We start from the raw sequence: 18,843 nt of genomic DNA, 5'->3' as shown, positions 1-18,843 counted from the left end.
AATTAAGTAATGCAACATATCTTAAATATATTCTATAAATAAATTCATTAATTGAATAGAAAACAATGAGTTAAAACCGTAATCAATTTACTTTATTAAACTGACAGTACGTAATTATCAAGTTCAAAATGTAATGTTTGTCGACGAAATGGCGCACCATACTTGAAGCACATGGTAAACTAAAATCCATCGGTAACAAGAATATGCAAAACTAAGCATAGTTGACAATAAAGACAGAGGTAAATCACTAGAAGATTAATAATACATAATTATAACAGTCAAAACACTTACACAGTGGAAATCAAGGCTTACAAAAAACTGTAGTAATCGAGCGTTTAGAAATATGGCGCAGTACCCCATCCATAAACAAACAAGTCGTACACAAAATCTTTCGTACAATATACATAAAGTAATCAAAATAAGATATGCACAAGACATAACAGAAATAAAAGTTAACGTTGTACACAAGATAAGCACACAAGATATTTATAATTTTATATTAATGAAATGGTATGTTAGCTTGCTTCTTATATCCCAAAATGATGTTTTGGTATTTTCCATTATTTTTTTTTTAAGATTCCGTTCCGTTCCGTTAAATACCAATACCCACACGGGTAATGGTATTTTGCGGAACGGAACGGAATCATAAGAAAATTATTCAAAAGTTTCGTAACAACATTTGTTATATCATTATTCATTTCAATGTATAACAAACACGCTATAGGTTAGCTTTTTAAAAAGAAAGTTAAGAAAGTCAGCCAGCGGAATATTATTTTAGGTCAAACGTGAATACACAATCTATTAAAATACGGGTTATGTAGTTTTCAGAAGAATGATAATAGGCAAGTGTATTTTTAGTTTGCACGCTTATTTTCATGTCTGTATGCATATGTGCGGAGAGAAGCTTATATATTATAGCAAAGTACTTACATTGTACGATTGCAAATCTACTTATTACTTAAAATTGTAATTTGCAAGATTGCACTCTGAATTTCATGGTCCTGTCGCAAACTACTGCCAATGAATTTTCTCTCCAATCTCACTAAGCTGATTCCAAAGACACCGGCCCGTGAATGCAGACGATACTTTTGGGCAGTCTTTCAAGATATACATGTATATCCAGTTTGACCTAGAATCTTCGAGTTTCTCTAACAAGGACTGTCTAATTCCTTCCCAGAATTTTAATTCACGGAAGCACAATTGAAGTTTAATCCCAACTTAATAAGTTAGCCCACTCATAAGGCTATCAGGTATTTATTTTTAAAAATGATTATAATCCTGCAAATGGTTTTGATATAAACTTCGACTTGATGTAAACATTGTCTTTCGCTAGTTTGATTAACCCCAACTAGCTAATTCTTCCTAAAAAAAATCAAATAATTTATTATATAATGAATAAATGTTGCCTTTGTAAAAATATGTTTCACATTTTAAAAATTTTGAAAAATTCCGTTCCGTTCCGTTAAATACCAATATCCACACGGGTAATGGTATTTTGCGGAACGGAACGGAACCAGAAGAAAATTGTTCAGACGGAAGGTAAGTGATGAATATTAACCTTTTTCCTTGCGAATGTGCTCGTTATATTTTAGAATTCTACGTAATATGGGATGCACATTGCGTTATTGCTAGCTTGATGAACAAACTAGTAATATCATCCGTGTAAGTAATGTAGTATCATAGATGAAATAAAAGTTATAGCTGTACACAACACAGGAGTGATAATTATGCACATATGCAAGATGTTTGAATTGATGAAATGATTTGTTGGTTTGCTTCATTTATCTCAAAAAAGCATAGAAATAAACAAACAGCTAGTAGTTGTTATGATATATTTTATATTTCAAAATTTTTAAACGGTTCCGTTCCGTTCCGTTAAATACCAATATCCACACGGGTAATGGTATTTTGCGGAACGGAACGGAACCAGATGAAAATTATTTATAAGTATGGTAACAACATTTGTTATATCATCATTCATTCAAATTTATTTCAAATAAGACTATCAAGTATTTTTATCGATATTATCCCTGCGCTGCGAATGATTTTGGTATAATATGAATTCCACTTGATATAAGCATTGTGTTTTTGCTAGCTTAATTAACCAACTAGTTAGTTCTGCCGTGACAATGATATGAAATTGATAAAAGAAAAATGAAAACAGAGTTGTTGTTGTATGCAGCACGTGCACACAAACGCTGAAATTAATAATCAGCAAATACACAAGATGACTGAATTGATTTGATTGATAGACTCATTCATCTTTAAAGAATCTGATAAAAAATTCAAGGAACGGTGAGTAGTTGTTATGATATTTTCCATTATTTAAAAAGTTTGAATGATTCCGTTCCGTTCCGTTAAATACCAATATCCACACGGGTAATGGTATTTTGCGGAACGGAACGGAACCAGAAGAAAATTGTTCAGACGGAAGGTAAGTGATGAATATTAAACTTTTTCCTTGCGAATGTGCTCGTTTTATTTTAGAATTCTACGTAATATGGGATGCACATTGCGTTATTGCTAGCTTGGTCAACAAACTAGTAATATCATCCGTGTAAGTGATGTAGTATCATAGATGAAATAAAAGTTATAGCTGTACACAACACAGGAGTGATATGCACATATGCAAGATGTTTGAATGGATGAAATGATTTGCTTCATTTATCTCAAAAGAACATAGAAATTAACAAACAGCTAGTAGTTGTTATGATATATTTTATATTTCAAAATTTTTAAACGGTTCCGTTCCGTTCCGTTAAATACCAATATCCACACGGGTAATGGTATTTTGCGGAACGGAACGGAATCAGAAGAAATCTATTCAGAAGAAAGATTACTTAAGTAATTTTCATCGACGTTACACACACAGATTAATTGAGTTTGGTTTAAACCTCAACTTTATATTTACAGTGTCAATCAAACATCATAAAACAACTAGTGACTTTAGGTTTTCTCGGGAAAGAAGCGTGTAATGACTTATAGAGCAATGAGTAGCATATTTTATGTAATACACAGTTCATTAAAACAGCAAAATTTGTAAAACAATCTTCCATTCACGATAAGTTAAATTGAAATAATGACGTTTAAAAAAAATCTTGTTTCCCCTTTTGGGGCCTCTTAACTGGTTCCGTTCTGTTCTGTTCCGTTCCGCAAAGTACCAATAGCCAGTATATTCTCATAAACACACTGAAAGTATGTACACATATAGATCACCACCGAAAGTGACTTGTTAAGAACAATCTCTCTCTCTCTCTCTCTCTCTCTCTCTCTCTCTCTCTCTCTCTCTCTCTCTCTCTGAGAGTTCAAACGTATGGGCGATGGGTGACTCGTGCAATAGGCAATTCCTTTTGTTGCACTAGTCTACATGGTCCATTAAGTGTGTTTTCAACAACAGGCTATGAGATAATGACGTGTTTACCAGAACCTTTAGTTAATCAGTATATACGTGTCTGTAATTAGCGTTATCTGGGTTACTTTATTGAATTGAGATAAAGAGTATACGGAATTGTCGGTATTCATTGCGTCGTCTGCAAAAATGTGTGAAGACGTCATCAAAGGGGAAAAAAGGAAAACTGTAAACTCAAAGGTATTTTTATTCAACCAGAATATCCTGTCTATTGTTACACTATGCAAATGCATATGTACATGTATATATCTGTAGATATATAAAAGGACAGACTGAAGTTTTGAAATCAATTGAACGTGTAATATCAGCAATACCGCTTGTCCCGTTCAAACCACTACCATAGCAAGATATGAAAATACTGATTATATGCATCTTCATATGTATGTCTTTCGTTGGTCAAGGTAGGTTATATTTTCTTTAATTCTTACTTCATAAAAATGTGCATGTATTTCTAAATGGGACATTTGTCTGCATTTGAAAATTGGTGTTTCTCTTTTTAACGCATATCTGAGATTTATATTTATGTGATGGTTTTCTTTGTTTAACATCAGGCTGATCCTTATACGATGGCCCTTTTAAGATAAGGGGACCTCATACTATTTCTTAGCCTTACGATATTAATAGATGTTATCTATTTAACGCATTTAACATATCCTTTTTGCTACCTAATATTTAAGAAACTATTATCTATGTCTTTATCATTAAGTTTAACTTGTCGAATGAGTTCAGATTTTTTCTCAATACCAAGAATAGAATCGAACATCTATTAAGGAAAACGAAATTAGTTTTTGTCAGCCTATTAGCAATGTTTGCTCAATTGTTTTGCACGCTTAACTTTAACAAAAAATTGGCCTTTCCTTTATCTATCAAATAACTAAGTTCAAATGCCTTATTGAATATCTTTTCTACAAGCTCATGATATTTCCTTATTTTTTTACTAACACTTTTTTTTATCAATATTCTAGACAGTAATTTACATTCAAGTTAAATAAAAATTGGCTTTCCTCTCGTCAGCCAGGCTCTTCTTCAAATTAGATACTCAGAATACTTGATGGGTATTTCGTTTTTACGCTCTCATTAGTCAATGAATTAATTTTTCTTTTTTTCAGCCTTGCTTTTCCATTCACCGGTCAGCAATAGAATGTACCACTACAGCAAGGGAGTTTCTCTGAGACCTATGGTCAAACAAATACCAGAAAAACAAGGTAGGACAACTCTCGACAAGGACGAGCTTCGGTTCTGGTGGTGCTTTAAATCGGGAGGTCAATTAGCATTTTCCCTCCGATATTGTTTAGGTCAGTTTTTGCAATTTTGTTTTTAAATCTGTGTAGGCTCTTTTCGATCCTACTCAGATACAGAATTTTATTTAATTTTTTAGTTTTACATTATTTTTGCTCATTTTAATGAAGAAAAAATACAAAGATCTATAAAGTTGCAAGCTGATAATAACGAAAGTCCTTTGAACTCATTTTCGTAAAAAACTTTCGGGAATAAATGCATTATTTTCACATTATAACGTTTACTTAACGAAAAAAATGCTAATGAAATGAGCACAACATGGGCTTTTGCTGTTCATTTACTAAATTTCACGTATTTTGGAAAAAAAAATCTAATTGTGTAATTTTTCCGAAATGTTTTTTTTTCAAAGTTGTCAAGCCCCTTCAATCATTCAAAATTGCAATTAATCATTTTAATTAATGCCATTGACAAACACTTGAATTAAAGAATTAAATACGAAGATCAGATTCATAATGAGAATAGAACTTTCGTAGTTTTATGCTTATCTTGACCTTACCTACAAATATTTCATAACGCACAACATCGTATTCTTTCGGTTAACATTTGCATTTCTTTCATACTTTAATCTAAAATTGCATATTATATTAATATCTTATATTGGCGTATTTTACTCAAGTGACCATTAAAAATCTTTTACTGTTTTTTTTTAGTTTAATGATTCAGAAAAAAATTTCTAATTTGTTCATTGAAAACCTTTGTTCTTTAAAATTGATTGCAATTTTTATAGTCGTTCAGTTGTAATATTTACTGCACACAAAATAAATTAAAATAGCAGTTGTAAACGTTATCATATGTTTTCTAGTCAAAAACTATTTATTACTGTTTACATTATGATAATGGACTGAAAAGTTTTGTTTAATCACCATTTCACAATTACCAGAACAAGATGATATCAAAAACAGTTATATCATTTTCCATTTACACATCTATCATGGATTCCATGATGTGCAATTTGACAACTTTACTCATAACATTCTTGATTCAGTTCTTAATTTATTATTCATTTAATATTTCAGTCTACGTGAATATCTTACGAGCCTTCCAGCATGATAGAAACCTTGGGCATTTGCTTCATAGATTTCACAGCTTTGGGAAATGAGGATTTAAACAAATTTAAACCTTACTTAACTTTGTTATAATAAATAGAATATTGGATATTCAAATTAATATATACTAAGTATATTAAAGACAAAATATAATATTTTAAATCTTAAGATCTTTTTATAATTGACTGAGAAGATTTTTGATGTACATTTACATTAAATTGTATTGAAACAAGTTGTTTCGGTTTACGTTGCTAAGATAAGATATCAATGGTTTGTAACAATTCCACTTTGATTTTATTTTAAAAGCAAAGATCGGGCGTACATAATTTTATTTGTTATTTTATCATGTAAGGATATACAAAAACCGTTTAAACTGTATCTAGCTTCGAAAGAAGTAATAAAAACAATGAAAATAAAAACATCAAACTAAAACAAACAATAATGTTGAAAACCATTTGTAAGTTTTCTTTAAACTATAATGCAAAATATTATAGTGCAAGTACACACAAAAAAAAATAAAAAACGGGATACGCGACGAAATGGGTGTACAAAAGATTGACAAAAAATACTGATATTATTTTATTCTTTAAAAGAAAGGAATGATTTCAATAGCTACCCATTTTTTACAAATATAAAATGAGTTGGGGCAGTTTACTCTTTACAAAACGCGAAGCGATTCATAAAAAAGCAATTATCATGATTGCAAACAAAGTGAAGTAAACAAAGTGCAGGGAATGTTTGACAACAATCAGTGAGATCTGTTTTTCCAATTAAATTCTCTTTGCGGTGGCGAACCTTCAGAAGACTATTGGGGAATTCCTGGTAAAAGTTAAAGGGGCATGGTCACGATTTTGGTCAAATTTTATTTTCCTGGTTTTATTATTCGCAATACTTTTGTAATGCATTTCTAATGATAAAATGAAATTTGGGTGCCAGTCGTTGAGTTTTAAGCAAGATACAGGGCTCACAATTCTTCGTCATGTAAACAAGGCTCATGCCCTGTTTTTGCTTACATAGGTTCAATATACCAGTAAAAATCATTTTCAACCTGGTTTGTCTATCTAATTTTTCATTTAAAGCATAATTAAACAGTTCCTAACGATTAATACATTCATTTTAGGTCTAAAACTGGAATTTTCACTTCAACATTCATAATGTAAACAAAAGCTTTGTTTACATTGCAAAGAATTGTAAGCTCTGTAACTCGCTTATAACTCATCAAATGACACTCAAATTTTGCCTATTAAAAATGCCTTACTGAAGCATTGTAAACATTAAAATCAAAAAAAATATTTTTGACCAAAATCGTGACCATGCGCCTTTAAGGACTTGCTTAAAGATTGTTTTTCGCCCTGCGTTTCCTAGCCCCCTGTTTATTATTAATCATACGAAGGAAGTATTGCTTTCATAATTATAAAAATACTATGCTGCATGCGTTTTGGATAGTGAGACGATCGTTAGCCATTACAATAATTGCTATTTTTGTTCATACAATGGAAATAAATACATGTATAGACAAGTCTTTTTTTTGTTTTTTACTTTTCACATTATCGTGAATGTCGTATCGACAGCAATCACACATTTCGCTGATGTTCAGCTAAATTAATGGTATCACTCCTACAACATACGTCATTATGAATCAGCATAATTCAATATGTAACAGAACAATATCATTGAAAAAAGAGTAGTGGGACTTGCTGTTAAAAACACCAACAATGCAAGAAAAAAGACCTTCTTGAGCTAGGAATTTTGTATCATATTATATTCCATTTAAAATATGACAGACTACATACATCAATCCGTAAAACATCTTTTAACATAATAATAATATAATTGTCTTAAACTTGCGTTTGTCACAAGATGCAAATGACAAAACCTCCACACCCCCAAATATTTTTAAACAAAACACAAAAGAGTGGGGATGGATCCTACAAATTGCTTCTGCACTGCATGACTCGGCGTTTTCTTTTCAAGTGGTACAGGAATAAATCTCTCACATTATCTGATCTAATCGAAAGTTTAGAGTTTTTTGTTTCAAATTAAAAGTCAGTTTTGGAATATTTGAAATTCCTAATTGAATGTGTAAGCTTTTCATTTGAGAGTTTGCTTTTTCAGGACTGTGGAAAAAAGAACTATTATAATTTCAACTTTGGTAATAGTACACAGATAGTAGTAGAATTGTATTCAGGTTGGTTCCCTCATTTATACATGTATCATTGAATAATTTGTGAGTTAATGTCATCAAATAAAATTTGCCACTTTTAGCTACCAGAATATGTGTTAATGTAAATGTGTCTGCTTAAAGAGTCTGAAATTAAAACAAAGTCAAAAATGTATTAATAAAAAAGTCTAAAAGGATATTTAATTCGCTAGCCAAGAATTCACATGAAAACCTTTTATCTTTTATCCATTGGACATAAAGACTAATTGCTGTTCTTGCAGGTACATATTAAATGTTTAACAAACAAATGTGTTGCACCCTAATTAACCGATTGCCTGTTTAAAAAAGATAATCGTTTCTCATATATAGAATAACGTGATAATACAATAAGAGAAATGTGCATATGAATTCTTTACTTGATGTCCCTTTACAATTTTGCCCACAGAGAATTGTGTTATACAAAAAGTCAAACCTACATAAACCATAACTCGAAAATGAAATAAAATTATTTTGATGATACTGAAACCGAAACATTATACATATATGCTGGGGAAGGAAATTTAGGCTTGATCGATGTTGACAGGTAATGTAAGCAAACTGCAAATGTTAAAGTGCATTACACAGTGATAACGATTCAATGCTATATACCAGTTTACAAATTTTTGGGATATCAATCAGGTCAGTCCTTCAAATGATATTTAACTTTTAAATGGGAGAAGGATGGGGGTGTGGCGACTCTTAGTTTTATAGTTAATAGCTTTTGTATTTTTATAATCTATTCCTTAACAATAGTAAAAGCAATGCTGTACATGCATGTCATAGGTATTTTGTGTTTAGACATTGATTAAATTAATTAAACTTAATCAATCGGTCACTTGTCATATATATTTTTTCATATGATTATTCATTAAACATTCAGAACAGCATTGAATTTTCAATTTTCAAATGAAGTCAATAAAAATTCAATCTAAATCAAAGAAAATAAAAAGTGGAAAAATTTTAAAATTTGATGCTAAAATTTTTTCAAGAGGCCAAAAGGGGTCAGGCCAAAATTTGAGGTCAGGCCAAAATTTGGGGCTAGGCCAATTTGAGGCTAAAAGTAAGGCCAGGTAAATGGGGCCAGGCCAGGCCAGGTCTGGTTTTAAAGTTTGCCAAAGAACCCCCACATATGAAATAAACATATTTTCACGAAATTATTTACATTTCATCAACATGACAGTTTAAAATCATGATCTTTGACCTTTTTGTAGTTATAAAACATGTCTAGCGAAATCCTTTAAATCAGATAAGAAAAAAATATTTAGAATAGAAAACGAATTTATGTTACTTTCATACAATTAAAAAAAATGCAAGCAGCAAATTTTAACAGCATCAACTTTATTATGGAGGCCGATTTGGGTTTTTTACGGGAAAACTACAATAGCAAAACTCTTTATTTTTTACCCATGTGTAAATTAAACAAACTCTAGCTTATTTGCGAAGTTTCAAGAAAATCGACCGTCTGGTTTCTTTTAGGGACCATCTCAAAGTAGAGGTACATTTACTATAGGAATATAGAGGAAACTGTCATTTTCTGCTCATTAAAGCAGATAAAAAAAAAACTACAATAGCCTTTTCTCAAATTATAATATATGATTAGTAAAATCATTTCCTACATTATATGTAAAGAAATATTAAATTCTACTGTCTGGTTTTTAGTGGGGGCCATCTCAAAATATTAAAATGCACCAAATTTTGCTATATATTTGGATCATTACGAATGAAGATTGGTAAAATGGATTCATTCAAAAAATAAGGAAAATGTGCTCGAGGATAGCATCAGTCTGTATATAAAATTTCAACGGCGTACAACTTTTACTTTTTCTTTTATGTTATTTCTTATAACGTACTCCTATAAAGCTTCATTTTATCATAACGTCAGAAAAGCGTAATGGCAACGCTCCCCTACTCCACAAGGAAAATTAAAGTTTCCTTAAAAAATTTATATATTTATATCTGTGTTTTATTTATTGTGCTCAATTTTATAAATGATATCGAAAAAATCTAATAAGAAGTATTAATCATCTGTATTATATTAGAACGCGCAAAAACATGCGCAATGAAAAAATGTCGGCCTCTTTTAGTGAAACTTTATCAGTTGAAAGTCACTTTTGAAAACTTACGCTTTTCGGCAATTTATAGACTAAACAACCCTTTACTAACGTTTATAGTTTTTTTTATGGTGATTTTTGTGTGTTTATCTTTTGTTATTAAATCTTCAAAAGGCTTTTTGTAATATAGAAGTTGAATATTTTGCTAAAATTCTAATGTTAACTGTCATTTCCATTTTAATACGTCACTCAAATGATTCTTATTTCAATGTCAAAAGATTGATGAAAAATTCATAGAAATGTATTTGCTTCTTATCAGACCGGTGAAGTTAAAACGAGAGATGGGTGCTTTTAACATTAGAGTGATGAATATGTCTGCTAATAAAGTAATTCAGTTTAAACATTTTATTTCCCTTTTTATTTTTTTAAACAATTAGCAAATATACAGTGTATATATTTATATTTTATTCTTTTGTTAATTTCGATAAATGTTGGTGTTTTGAAGTTGAAACTAAATTTAATGCCTCCAGTTCTACAGTCAGGAAATTATAACTGCTGGTACATGTAAACCCAGATTCTCAAAATGATATGAAGCATCATACCATAGCAAGAAAAGTTTTTTGCAAGTCGTCTGAGTTTCAACGTGTTTCTGCTTCTCTTGAGACAAAATGACAAAAGCTTTAAGCAGCTTAACAGAAAAAGATCAGACATCTAATATATTATTGGAAGATATATTTTAAAATATAGTCCGAGATTTTTCAAAACTGATAAATTGTTTCTTCTAATATACTTTCTAGAGTCTACAAAAAGTAAACAGGTGCGCGATTTTTATATTAAAAAGGACAAGTTGACGGCATATTAGCTGTATGGTGAAAGTTTTATCTTTTTTGTTTTGTTTGTTTTTTATGTAGACAACGTCCACGGCTGTGACTGTCTTCCTCTTGGCTTGCTCTGTGCATGTGACAGCATCACCGGTGACGTTATCTTTTGCTTTTTTGATTGCAGATGTAAAATAACTTTGATATACATCATGCAGATTGAAGAGTATGTTCATTTTTTTAATAAATATTAATTGTCATCCTGACTGAAATGCGTTAGGTCAAATCTAGAAATTATTTATATCTAGATACATGTAACCATATCAAAACTCTATTAGCCATTGTGCATAGGTGTGTAGCTACAATAAATATACTTCAATTAAGATGATGCAGTAAAAGCATAATAAAAGCATAAGCGACATAATCATAGCATATTTCATTTATTGTTACACTAAATGCGCATATTTAGCGTAAATCTTAAACATGGTTTATGTTTTGAAAATATGTATTGATATGCACAAGTGAATATTGTAAAAAATATCTTTCCTTGTTAATTTGTTCTTATCAGTATATTTTTTTTCGAGTTCGTGTATATCCGTCTCTAAAGAAGTTTTATCTCAAAGTAAGCTTGTTACATAGATCATTTTCACAATTAAAATTTTTAGAAATGATTGCGCATTATTTGTCTAGAGTTGTTCAGTGCAAATGTTAAGGGGAAATAGAAAGTAGTACCCAGACATTTACATTGTACGCATACTTTACGAGTTATCGAACATTAATCAGGATAAAAACACAAAAGTCATCTAAAATATTGTTTCGAGATATAATTGCAATAACATTTTAACAAATTGATTGATAGGGTGTAGAAAAGTTCATATATCTTTGGATTTTTAAAGCAACATTTTAATAAAATAACCCCATCTGCGTTCTTAAGAGATATCAAATTAATGTGTGTGTTTTTTTACATTTTGTGTGAAAAACGATTAACAACACTATCAACAATTTTTTTACAAATATCAACAGATTTTTAAAAAAAAACCTTTTAGGAAACAAATTCTACGGTAGTGATAGTAATTTTAAAATGTAAATATCTCACTTATCAGGTAAGACACGCTAACTGCGTGGTAATGTTGAAAACTGCGTTGTGGACAAGCACAAAAATGACCCTTGAAACTCTCATAATAATCAGGTAATGTATTTGCTTACAAAAACGGGATATTATATCGTATTTAACACAAGCTAACATTTTTGCAAATAACTAGAAATAGTGCTAAATGGATATCAATATTTTTTTTAGGGGAGGTTAAAGAAAACTTTCTGGAAATGTTGGTATTAAAAAAATGATTATCCTAAGTACAATTTAAATTGTTTGGATACTATCGACAACTATTTCTGAATATTCCTCACATGCTCGGTTTATAAAAAAAAATAAATCAAGATAAAGACAAGAGAATTTGAAAAAGTATACAGTAAAATAAAATGCATTTTTGGAAAACAACTTAATTATAAAAAGGAAAAAAATATATAAAATAAAAATAAAAAGAATTTATTTGTAAAGTTTAAAAAAGCAATTTATTACATCTACATAGAAACAGATGTCAAGCGGTTTGAAGATATTAAGATACATGTATAGAAGAAGATGTGACACAAAAATATCACTTAAAACATATGAGTCCTTTAGCTGATGAGAAAAAAAAGTTTTCAAGATTCAAATTCTTGATAGAATAAGCAACACAACAAAAGAGGTAGAGGCTGTTTTTTAGCACTTTGACCCCGGAAAAAGTCTCCGTTACCTTATTATAAAATTATATTCCAAAAAACTCAACATTGTGAAAATGTCTTTCTAGCCCTGATGACAAATTGTCCGTTTGCCAATATATCTGAGTAGTACTTGCTACAGGTTGATAGTCCCGGCCGATAATCAACAGTTTTGTTATCATAATATTCCGATATAAGATCGGTGTTGTATGTAACATTCCCTTTGCTAAGATGCTCGAAATTTCCTGCACCCGTAGTGTGATGGACAGCTAAGATTGTATTGGTCGCATCGATTACCATAAACTCTCGTTTTTGGGACTCCATTACTAAAAAGTTATCGACACCACGTCTACCTATCACTACATCTGGCATATCTTTCCAAGGGAAATTTCTAGTTGATATAAAATAATCCATTGCCCATGGAGTGAATAGTTCTCCTCTTGTTGTCAGCATTTCTCTAAGCGTTGTAAAATTCGTTGATTCCTGCTTAGATATATTCAAAACGTTTGTCCTTTGACCAGTTATAAGGACATTATTGTTTTGGAGGTCGATATTTTCCATTACTCCAAAAAGCGTCAATAGTAGATTATCAGTGAACAAGATATCGCCATTTGCATATGCATAAAACTTAGATTGAAACTTACTCATCGTTGTGATATACATATCCTTTAAAACTGGAATCCCGATACCAGTTTTTAAGATAGGAAGAGTTTTCCAACCTTTAATTTCTACCCTTTTACGCAGGTCTTCGTCAGTGGTGAAAAGTAGAGGGACTACGAATGGTTTTAGCATCGCCCAGTTTTCAACGGTTGTGTTTCGTCGAGCATAATTGTCTTTAGTAGCAGTCCAGGTCGTGAATAGAGTTAAAACTGGATCTCGATATTCATTGTGTACGTAGTGATCGGAGCTTGTTTCAAATCTCAGTATGTTGGTTTTTGTGTTGGATTGGTGCAGTTTGAAAAGGTTTGCACAAAGAGTCATTTTCCTTTTCATTTTTCTCTGCTGTTCAAGAATCATCGTGCTTTGGTCCTTTCCATTAATACTTATCAATTTAATCAAAGCTTGTGGTTTGATTTGAAAATAGATATACACATAGATACTTATACAAAATAAATAAAGCAAAGCAATTTTGATATGTCTCCACCCCATCGTTTTCCCCATCGTTTTCCAATCTACAACAAAAATATATATTGTTTCAAAAATTCTGAAGGATTCGTTAATTATCACTTAAAGTACTGTTTTAGACTTTTTCAAGTACTTCATTTATTATAGATTTTATTAGGTAACAGTGAATTTCTTTTTATATCAATGACTACAGTGTCTAATTGTACATTAATCACTGATAAAATAACATTGTCAAAGCCACCTAAAAATGTTTTATAGTTATTGCTTTTCATTCAAGAGGCATGGTGATTTGAGCTGAAAATATTTAAACGTGTTTCCCCATTTAATTGTTTGAAAAAATATACACTATAAAAAATAAATTTCAAAGTGCGTAATGTTTTGCCACATTGCTACAAATCTTTTCAACGGTACGTTTACTGAGTGACGAGGAAGTAATAACCACGTGTCAAGTTGCGTAGTACAGTACAATGTAAACATAACTCTTTTTTGAAATTTGTTTACAAGTATAATATTTATTTTAACATGTTTTGTATCTATTTGCAAGTGACTAACATACAACATTATTAAACAATTTCAATGGTTTTCTAAGCAAGCTGTATATTAAAAAAAACATGACAAGAAATTTCTCAACATCAAACGGAAATTGAGGTTTCTATCTCGCTTGAAACTTGCCAACAGACATTCATTTTTAGATAAGTATTAAAATTACCTCATTAAATCTCATTTATTAGAAATGGGAAAATGAAGTATGAAAATCTTTAGCTCAAATCGTGACCATGATTTTTTAAAGAAGCCTTTTTAAGTATTAAGGCATTTCAAATTCCATGCCAGATGAAACTGTTCATGCATATTTTGATTGAAATGAATCAAACTTACCTTTTGTGTTTTCAAAACTTCAAATATTAACCTTTCTTAATTAACTTCACAATTTTCTTCCCTACAATAGAAATCCATTTCAGCTCATATAGAATAAGATTGGTTGTATTTTCAGGTTCATGTGTGCTCAATATAAGGACAATCCGTTTGAGATCTTAACTAAAACTTTTATATGATTATTGATTAAATGATGTGATTAAGTTGAACGGTTCATTTACACGGAAGTCATTCAACTGGTCGAATTCCATGTATGAATGAAAATATGACAATAACAAATTGTCAACGATCTCAAAAATCCATAAAACGAAATACAAATTCAAAGCAGAGCAACACGGACCTCTAAAAAGATAGAGGTAGGATTAGGTGCAATGGAGGAGTGAGCATCCTCTGCTGACCGGTCACACCCGCCGTGTGCTCTTTGTGCGAATTGGATTGACTTTGTATGGCTGGTTTTCGCCTATTAATGAAGTCGAGTAAAAAAAAATGATTGGATTGAAAAAATTAAAAGAAAAAATAAATTTAAAGAGTGTGTTTATATTGTATTGGCTGTTGAGAGGCCTTGCAGGTTTTATAATGTAGCCATTTTAGACTATTTTATCCTCTTTGAAACAAAGAGTTCTCATCTGTAAAGATATAAGAATGTTCCAATTTCATGGCTAAAATGTTTGGATTTGTTTTAATGTATGCTCTAAAATCTCATTTATGAATCTAGATTTTCAAAGTAGATTCTATGGATAGTTTGCCGGCCATCCAGAGTTGTATTAATTTGATACTAATTTCAAATATTTTCCATTGCAAATTCACTTTTTCTTCTCGAGTTCATTGGCGATTTTGATATAATCCAACAGGTTAAATACAATTTAAGCAAAATTAACAGTTTAAAGTAAGCAACATGAAACAGTTTTACATTTGAGGCATTATTATTTTTTGTCTTTATAAATTTATGATGCTTTAGCGAATAATTATAGTCAGAGCGTATCAAATTAGGGATTTGCATCTTAATAATTTATTTTTAATATTTGCTTATATGTTTCCTTACATGAACATTCAGTAGAGCAAAAACATTCATATCTGTGTAAACTTTTTAACAAGGCAGATGGTAATATTTTTGATGTCACAATAGTCACAATACAAGCTTGTGGTTTGGTGATGCATTTTATATCTATAAATACTAGGTTGTTTGTAATTCTGAACGATTCGTCTTTTTCAAAGGTAAATATAAGTAGTAAAAATATCTCGGTGAATCTTTTAACACTGCTGCCTGTTTCTTAACTAAATTTATCGTAAATGTAACTACCTGGGTATCTGTTTGACGCCCTATTAATTTCTTTTAAAAGGTTGACTTCGATATCAAGACGTGTGTCTTGCCTGCATTGCCAACTGGCTGCTCCCTTCTAGGTGTGTCGGTTCCAAGGTCGTGAGGCGACAATAAAAGGTCATCCATATATTCTGGTTCTGTTTTGAATGCCCAAATAAGTTTAGCAGAACAGACTGTAACTAATTAAAACATTTCATATGAATAAGGGATATAGTTTAAAACTGTGTAGGTTAAGTGCCGTTTGCACAACTTACATGGCAGATCAGGGAATAACAAAAAGGAAAATTACGACACGTGTTTTATTGCATGTCTTTTGTTTTGTTGGCATAACAATATCTAACAAAAACTTAATATTTTAATATAATAGAGTCACCGTAAGAAATCAAAACAATTTGACTAGGGATATTGTTATGAAGAATATAAATCAGCGTAAAAAAAAAAAAAACAATTACTCACCGTTTTAACACATCCATAATGCAGCCATGTTATTTTGTAATTCCAAACCGATTTGCTTAACGATTTCAAATAGACAAGTTTTGACGTGTTCTCTTTAAACACATATTCGAAGGGCTTTAACAAAATGTGTGTAGTTCCCATAAATATTCATGAAGGATTGAAATCACTCGCACAATGTGACCCTTGCTGATGTTAGCGACATGATTGCGGCGTTTTTGGCAATGACACAGTCCAAATCACCTTATTCTGCATTGATGCGTGCACAAAGACTGGGTAAAGACCAGTTATGAAAACTTGACGTTTGCAAGTACCGTTACATTGATGAGACTATATCATATTTGAACCTTGTGATTTTTTAAAAAATATATTTAAGTGTTGTCTGCAAATAAGATTATCTCAAACCTCTGTCTTAGCCTAAGGGTCATATTCTTTTTTGGAACATTATTATATTTTGTGAGTATTTAATATTATACTTAATAATCAAACAATGACCTGATAAATTAATTGACTTATCTATGAAAAAAACCCATTAAAGATATTTCTTTCAAATCTATGAAAGATAACATATGTCATTTAAAATAGAAAATTTTATTGAATCACAAAAACAACATTCTTCACAAAAATTGTAACACACTGAAGAGAGAGAGAGAGAGAGAGAGAGAGAGAGAGAGAGAGAGAGAGAGAGAGAGAGAGAGAGAGAGAGAGAGAGACGGGGGAGAGAGATTATGTTACTCGTACATCTGAATGTATGTATTTAAACATCGTATTGTTCATAATATACAAATAATTTATAACTGGCTTTTTCTGCAATATCTACATAATGAAAGAGTTATCAATTAATTTTCTTCACTCAAGCTTATTTTCTCTCTCTCTATCTCTCTCTCCCTCCCTCCCCCCCTCTCTCTCTCTCTCTCTCTCTCTCTCTCTCTCTCTCTCTCTCTCTCTCTCTCTCTCTCTCTGTAGGTAAGGGAAACGACTATATTAATCACCCTGAGAAAAAGGGTCCGGTATGAAGACATAGAAAAATTGTAAAATAAAAAAAAAAATATATAGACGTTTTCTTTACCTAATGATAGTCCATACCTGAAACTAGCATTTTGAAAATATTGAGGTTGATCAAATGAGTAATCTAGCGACAACCAGCTACCTTGAGGGAAATAATATTAATAAACAAAGCTGATTTTATACCACCGATTTCAAACATACTTCGCTCAAATACTTCCATTTTATCGCATTACATGAGTTACTTATGTAAAATATGCATATTGGATTGCATTTTGTTTGTTTGGGTTTTTTCTTTTTTTTTCTTTCTGTTTTTTCTTTTTTTTTTTTTGGTCATGCTTCATAAGATAAATGTGTCGCCTGCATGGTCGTTATTATCTTTTGAAACATTTCCAACTTCTCAGAAAACCTCACACTCTTGTACACAATGGGAAGTTATCCCTTGCTAATTTTAAACATAAATTGTAAAATGATAATCCCAGTGGAGGGGGTATAGGTTTTGGGTAAAAACAGTGAACTGATATAATCTGATGTTATGAACTCTGAGTCAGATTTTTCTACTTGGAAGGTATATATACAAATTTATTTATAACTATTAATATTCATTTTTTTTTTTTGGGAGGGGGGGGGGGCTTTTAAAAATGTTCTTTCTAAAAGCCATCTCTGAACATAATAAAGATTATGCCTTAATTAAAAAGTAAAATCCAAAAAAAATTAGAGTGTATGGTATTGTGTTTTATATGGTCTTGTAAAAACTACAGTAGCGAAGATCTTCCAAGAATAATCTATTATTTATGTAATGTAATTGAAAATTGTTGACTTATTGCTTATCTTAACTGCAGGAGTTTTTAATGAGGCTCAAATTTTCCCTTTTAACACTGACTGGAAACAAACAATTCAATTTTTTTATAACCTGCCCTTCTTATTTACATTAACATTGTGTCGAGTAAAATCTTAGCCAACACTTTATTTTACTTAATCATGTACACACCTTATTGTATGTATAATATTCAAGTAATTTGAATGTATTGCATTGTGTTTTAAACGGTCTTGCAATCAACTACAATAGCAAAGGTCTTCCGAGAAGAATTTTATGTAATGTCATTGAAAATTGCTGAATAATAGCTTAAATTAACTGCAGGAGTTGTATTCGTGCTACGCTTTTAAATGGTGTTCAAATTTTCGCGTTTAACATTGAATTGGATCAAAAAAATCAAAAATCATTTTTTTTAATAAACTGCGTTTCCTAATAACATTGTGTCGAATACCAACCTATCAACCACTTTATTTTACTTTATCATGTACACACCTTAATTGTATGTATAATACTCAAGTAACCGTTAAGACTATGGGGCCTCTTGTTTAAAAGAATACTATGGTTTCAATTCTTAAATGGGCAAAGTTATACTGTTTTATGAGCCGTCAGAGAATACCTTAAATAGTTCGTAAACCGTATATAAAACAAAAACATAAGACAAAAACTGG

At 30.8% G+C, this 18,843-nt stretch overlaps 1 protein-coding gene and 1 long non-coding RNA gene across 7 annotated transcripts; one reads left to right on the top strand and one right to left on the bottom strand.

The window, feature by feature from the left end:
- Nucleotides 1-3,601: 3,601 nt before the first annotated feature.
- LOC117683822 (uncharacterized) lies at nucleotides 3,602-7,140 on the top strand. 2 transcript variants are annotated; one of them, XR_010710124.1, is made up of 3 exons: nucleotides 3,602-3,810; nucleotides 4,519-4,704; nucleotides 5,725-7,140. It is a non-coding gene; the product is annotated as an uncharacterized lncRNA (long non-coding RNA). The 2 variants fall into 2 exon arrangements; XR_004597690.2 differs by having other exon boundaries at nucleotides 3,614-3,810; nucleotides 4,519-4,614; nucleotides 5,725-7,139.
- A 5,213-nt stretch (nucleotides 7,141-12,353) lies between these two features.
- On the bottom strand, nucleotides 12,354-16,788 carry LOC105342402 (uncharacterized). Of its 5 annotated transcripts, none has more exons than XM_034454859.2 (4): nucleotides 16,357-16,788; nucleotides 15,880-16,079; nucleotides 14,583-14,643; nucleotides 12,354-13,753 (listed from the first exon to the last, which is right to left on the bottom strand). In XM_034454859.2, exon 4 carries the CDS (start codon nucleotides 13,740-13,742, stop codon nucleotides 12,645-12,647), a length of 1,098 nt encoding a protein of 365 aa, XP_034310750.2. In that variant the 5' UTR covers nucleotides 13,743-13,753; nucleotides 14,583-14,643; nucleotides 15,880-16,079; nucleotides 16,357-16,788; the 3' UTR covers nucleotides 12,354-12,644. The 5 variants fall into 5 exon arrangements, with proteins under 5 accessions (XP_034310750.2, XP_019928530.3, XP_019928532.3 ...); XM_020072971.3 differs by having other exon boundaries at nucleotides 15,880-16,073; XM_020072973.3 differs by having other exon boundaries at nucleotides 15,880-16,037.
- Nucleotides 16,789-18,843: the final 2,055 nt, after the last annotated feature.

The sequence above is a fragment of the Magallana gigas genome, chromosome 10 (assembly GCF_963853765.1).
Source record: "Magallana gigas chromosome 10, xbMagGiga1.1, whole genome shotgun sequence".
Lineage (NCBI taxonomy): Eukaryota > Metazoa > Mollusca > Bivalvia > Ostreida > Ostreidae > Magallana > Magallana gigas.
The sequence above is the reverse complement of the archived record's forward strand: the minus strand, read 5'-3'. Positions and strand labels throughout refer to the sequence as shown.

Bases quoted from the DNA above. Each gene is read 5' to 3' on its own strand.
- LOC105342402 (XM_034454859.2), bottom strand. From the start codon at position 13,742: ATGGGGAAAACGATGGGGTGGAGACATATCAAAATTGCTTTGCTTTAT.